Consider the following 3,835-nt stretch of genomic DNA (forward strand, 5'->3'; position numbering starts at 1 on the left):
GAGCATTATGCTAAGTGAAATAAGCCAGTCAGAGAAAGATAAATACCACATGATCTCACTCATTTATGGATAATAAAGAACATTACAAACTGTTGAACAAAAATAGAGGCAAAGAAGCATCGAACATACTGTCAAACTACAGTGGGAAGGCTGGGGAAGGTTGTAGGGAGAAGAGATCCACAGAAGGACTTGTATGCGTGCATATAAGCAAACCAACAGACTCAAAACACTGGGGGCAGGGGCACGAGGGCAAGTGCTGGGGTTAGGGAAGGCTGCGGGGAGGTCAGTGGGAGAAAAAAAAGGAGGCATATGTACTATTTGTAATACCTTAAACAACATTAAAAAATAAACAAATATGGGAAACATTTAAATGTCTTGAAATCTAAAAATATAAAAGTATGTTTAACAAATCTTTTCAAGAACTTATCTTCTTGATTAAAAAATAAAGTACATATTTATCTAGAGAAAAAAAAGAAACCCTGCAAAAGTTTATTTCTAATAGGTGAAAAGCATGAGAAAATTTTGAATTAGCAAGTATATGTAAGCCATTTATTTTAGTTATAAAAGCCAGATGAGTATTGGAATGATGATTAGAAGGGATTTTTTTTTCCAAACTATGAACAATTTGAAGGCAGAAGTATAAGAAATTTAGTTGAAGGGAAATTGCAAGTATGATGAAATAAAATTTATATCTTAATTCGTTATACTAAATAGCTCTCAGGTTTTAGTTTTGTATAAGATAAAAGGTAATACTGAAATCATGGAAAAAAATAGATGAATCATCTTTAGTATTTTATTTTGCCATGTTATTTCAGACATCGTACAGTTAAACTGATAGTAAATCTTACAGTAAATTAATGTATATATTACATATATATGAATGACAACATTTCATCTTACAAGACAAGTTGATATAGTACGTAACAGTCTTTTTGAAAGTGAGGTAAATTCAAAAGTGAAAAAGATTTAAGAATTTTAATGTACATGCATATATAATTTTGTCTCAATATTCAGATGTATAATCAGTTTTCAACTAAAATAGAAATTACTAATTGTTACAGTAGTTAAGGTGAGTTATATAAGAGTACTTATATAGAATAAATATTTTGAGTGTCACAGAAGCATTTTATATTACATTTTTTAACATCCACAGTTGAAAAGAAATATATATTTAATATATACTTAATATATTAAAGAGTTTCCATATTCTTTAGGGAAATACGCTAAAACAAAATACAAATTATAGTAAGAATTAGTTGCATGTTTTCAAGGCATGTTTTGTTGAAATAGCAAAGATGTTTATACCTGATCTCAGCCTAATTACATTTTTGATCAGGCTAGTCAAATAAGAAAATCAAAGTATTAAATTTAGCTAGAGAGGATTGTAAATTTAATATCCTTGATAACATTAAAATTCAAGCTTTCTCTTATCTGCAAATTTAAATTCCCATAAGAGATCACAGAAAATTTGAGAAAATTTGTTGATTACTTCCGAAGCACGACCCTAGGACCTAGTTTCTGAAACTGGGACAACTAAGGAAACATGTCCCCTCTTCAGCTGCTGGTCAAATTGCATTTGTCCCAAGTTTCCACTCACTGTTGTTACCATTACTTCTGGAATGCATTGTATATTTTCTTTTTTGTTCAGGGATTGGTATTATAGTATGTTTTGAATTTTATCTGGAACCTGATTTCTACTAGAATTTTGATTGAGGTTTATACAGAATACCCTAGGAATTTAGATTAAAGTCTACAAAAATTGTCATATTTCTTTATAAAATGAGATTTTAAGCATACCCATCAGAATAGCACATCAAAATGTATTCTTTTATTCTAATATGAAAGTCTTGTGACCATTTCTTTCTCATAAGCATATATTACAAATACTTCTTTTCCCTCTTAGTTTGGAACCATTACTGTCAACTGCTCATACATACATTCCTAGGTGTGTATGAGTTTTTAGGAACTAGTCATATAGTTTGTATATTATTTTACTTAAACAGTAGTTATATGCAAGTTCAAATTAGAATTCATCCCGTTTTATTTTTCTACTCCCAGGTGATCCATTGCATGCAACTGGATCTTACAAGGACCAGCTACAAGGAAATTCTTTTACTAGTACCTTATTTCGGTGGGAAGAAAATGAAATACCAAGGTTAGTTCATGTTGTAAAGGAAAACATATTTACATATATCCTACATTCAGAAATTAGTGGTTACCATTATTTTAATCTTATATTTGGTGTTTTAATGTATAAATTTTTCATAAAAGCAAATTCCAATATTAGTATGTGACATGGAATCATAGATTTTAAAAAGAGGCCATGAAAATATACTTAATTATCGCCTAATTAATAAAAGAAATCTGGATGTAAATTTTTATACTTTTTTCCAACATTCATCTTCATTGTGCATTCCGAATTGATATCCTATAACTTGTCTAGTAAAAATCATATAATAGCCCTGACCGGTTTGGCTCAGCGGCAGTCTGCGGACTGAAAGGTCCCAGATTCGATTCTGGTCAAGGGCCATGTACCTTGGTTGCGGGCACATCCCCAGTAGGAGGTGTGCAGGAGGCAGCTGATCGATATTTCTCTCTTATCAATGTTTCTAACTCTCTATCCCTCTTCATTCCTCTCAGTAAAAAATCAATAAAATATAAATTAAATCACATAATAAACTATCAATTGAAAAACTAAATAGTAAATATTTTTAATAAAAATAACCCTTTCTAAATATTAAATATTTGTGGGAAAAAGTGGGTTGACATACTGAATATGAATAATATAATCTGTGATTTCTTTTGACTGTTATTTATTAGACTATTTTATTAATTTATTTTGGGGAATGTAACATTTTGAATATTTAGGTATTTAATCAGTACCTATAAAATTATTAATAATAGCTTTATCTATATAGAACTCAGAAAGATTTCTGTTTTATACCAGAAAGCATTGCCCAAGATTTCTTGATCCTTTTATTAATCAATTAGGTATTGGCAGGGTGGTTATCGTTTTCCTCTTTTCACTACACATATGTCAACTGATGTTTTTTATGTAGATATTTTTATGAAGAATGCAAGGTGGAAAAAGTGTTTAAATGACTTATTTTTTTATTTAATGAAAAGAAAATGTGAATTTATTAATCAAGTGAAGATAAACCACCATAAAATATATTCATTTTAAACTACATAATTGATGTAGTTTAAAATCCTAATATTGTTGACAGAATTTTCATGTTATAGAATTAGTTGGGGTTTTTTTTTAATATCTAAAATTAAGAAAAAATTATCACTAATGATGGAAATACATTGTTTTATAATTGGAATGTTATACCATAATGAAATCTATAAAACTTTGAGGTGTTGTGGACAATGACTTACTTTATCTCTTGATCCAGCTTAACACTTATCAGGACTTTTTTTTTTTTTTGAGTGTTTTTTTTTATATCAGGACTTTTTGATAAACATACATACACATGCACATGCATGCACTTCTTGGTTCCTTCTCAGATAGAGTGGAAATGTTTTTATAATCATATTGAAATGGTATTAAATTTTGAGAGAATATTATTTACCACATCAAATTCAAGTTCTAATCAGTCCAGAAGACTGACCAAAAGCTACCGTATTTGCCAGCGTATAAGACGATTTTTTGGCCCTGAAAAATATGCCTCCAAGTGGGGGGTCGTCTTATACGCCAGGTACACTTCAGATAGACTGCCCATAGTGCTTGCCCCGTGCCATAGTGGCCTCCCGATGCCCGCCCACTTCATTCCACATACCGTTCAGGCATCAGCAGCGCTGCTGGGTGTATGCTCGGCTGTTATGCGATTTT

The 3,835-nt window shown here is 30.6% G+C and overlaps 1 protein-coding gene across 11 annotated transcripts in view; it reads left to right on the plus strand.

Moving 5' to 3' along the window:
* The window catches only part of REV3L (REV3 like, DNA directed polymerase zeta catalytic subunit), a 167,006-nt gene that overhangs the window by 60,621 nt on the left and 102,550 nt on the right, over window positions 1–3,835 (plus strand). For all 11 annotated transcript variants that reach the window (XM_015561634.1, XM_015561636.1, XM_015561633.1 and 8 more), the window contains one exon: window positions 2,059–2,155. In XM_015561634.1, the coding sequence (XP_015417120.1) occupies window positions 2,059–2,155 (97 nt within the window). The remainder of the gene's footprint in view (window positions 1–2,058; window positions 2,156–3,835) is intronic.

The sequence above is a fragment of the Myotis davidii genome, unplaced genomic scaffold (assembly GCF_000327345.1).
Source record: "Myotis davidii unplaced genomic scaffold, ASM32734v1 scaffold196, whole genome shotgun sequence".
NCBI lineage: Eukaryota > Metazoa > Chordata > Mammalia > Chiroptera > Vespertilionidae > Myotis > Myotis davidii.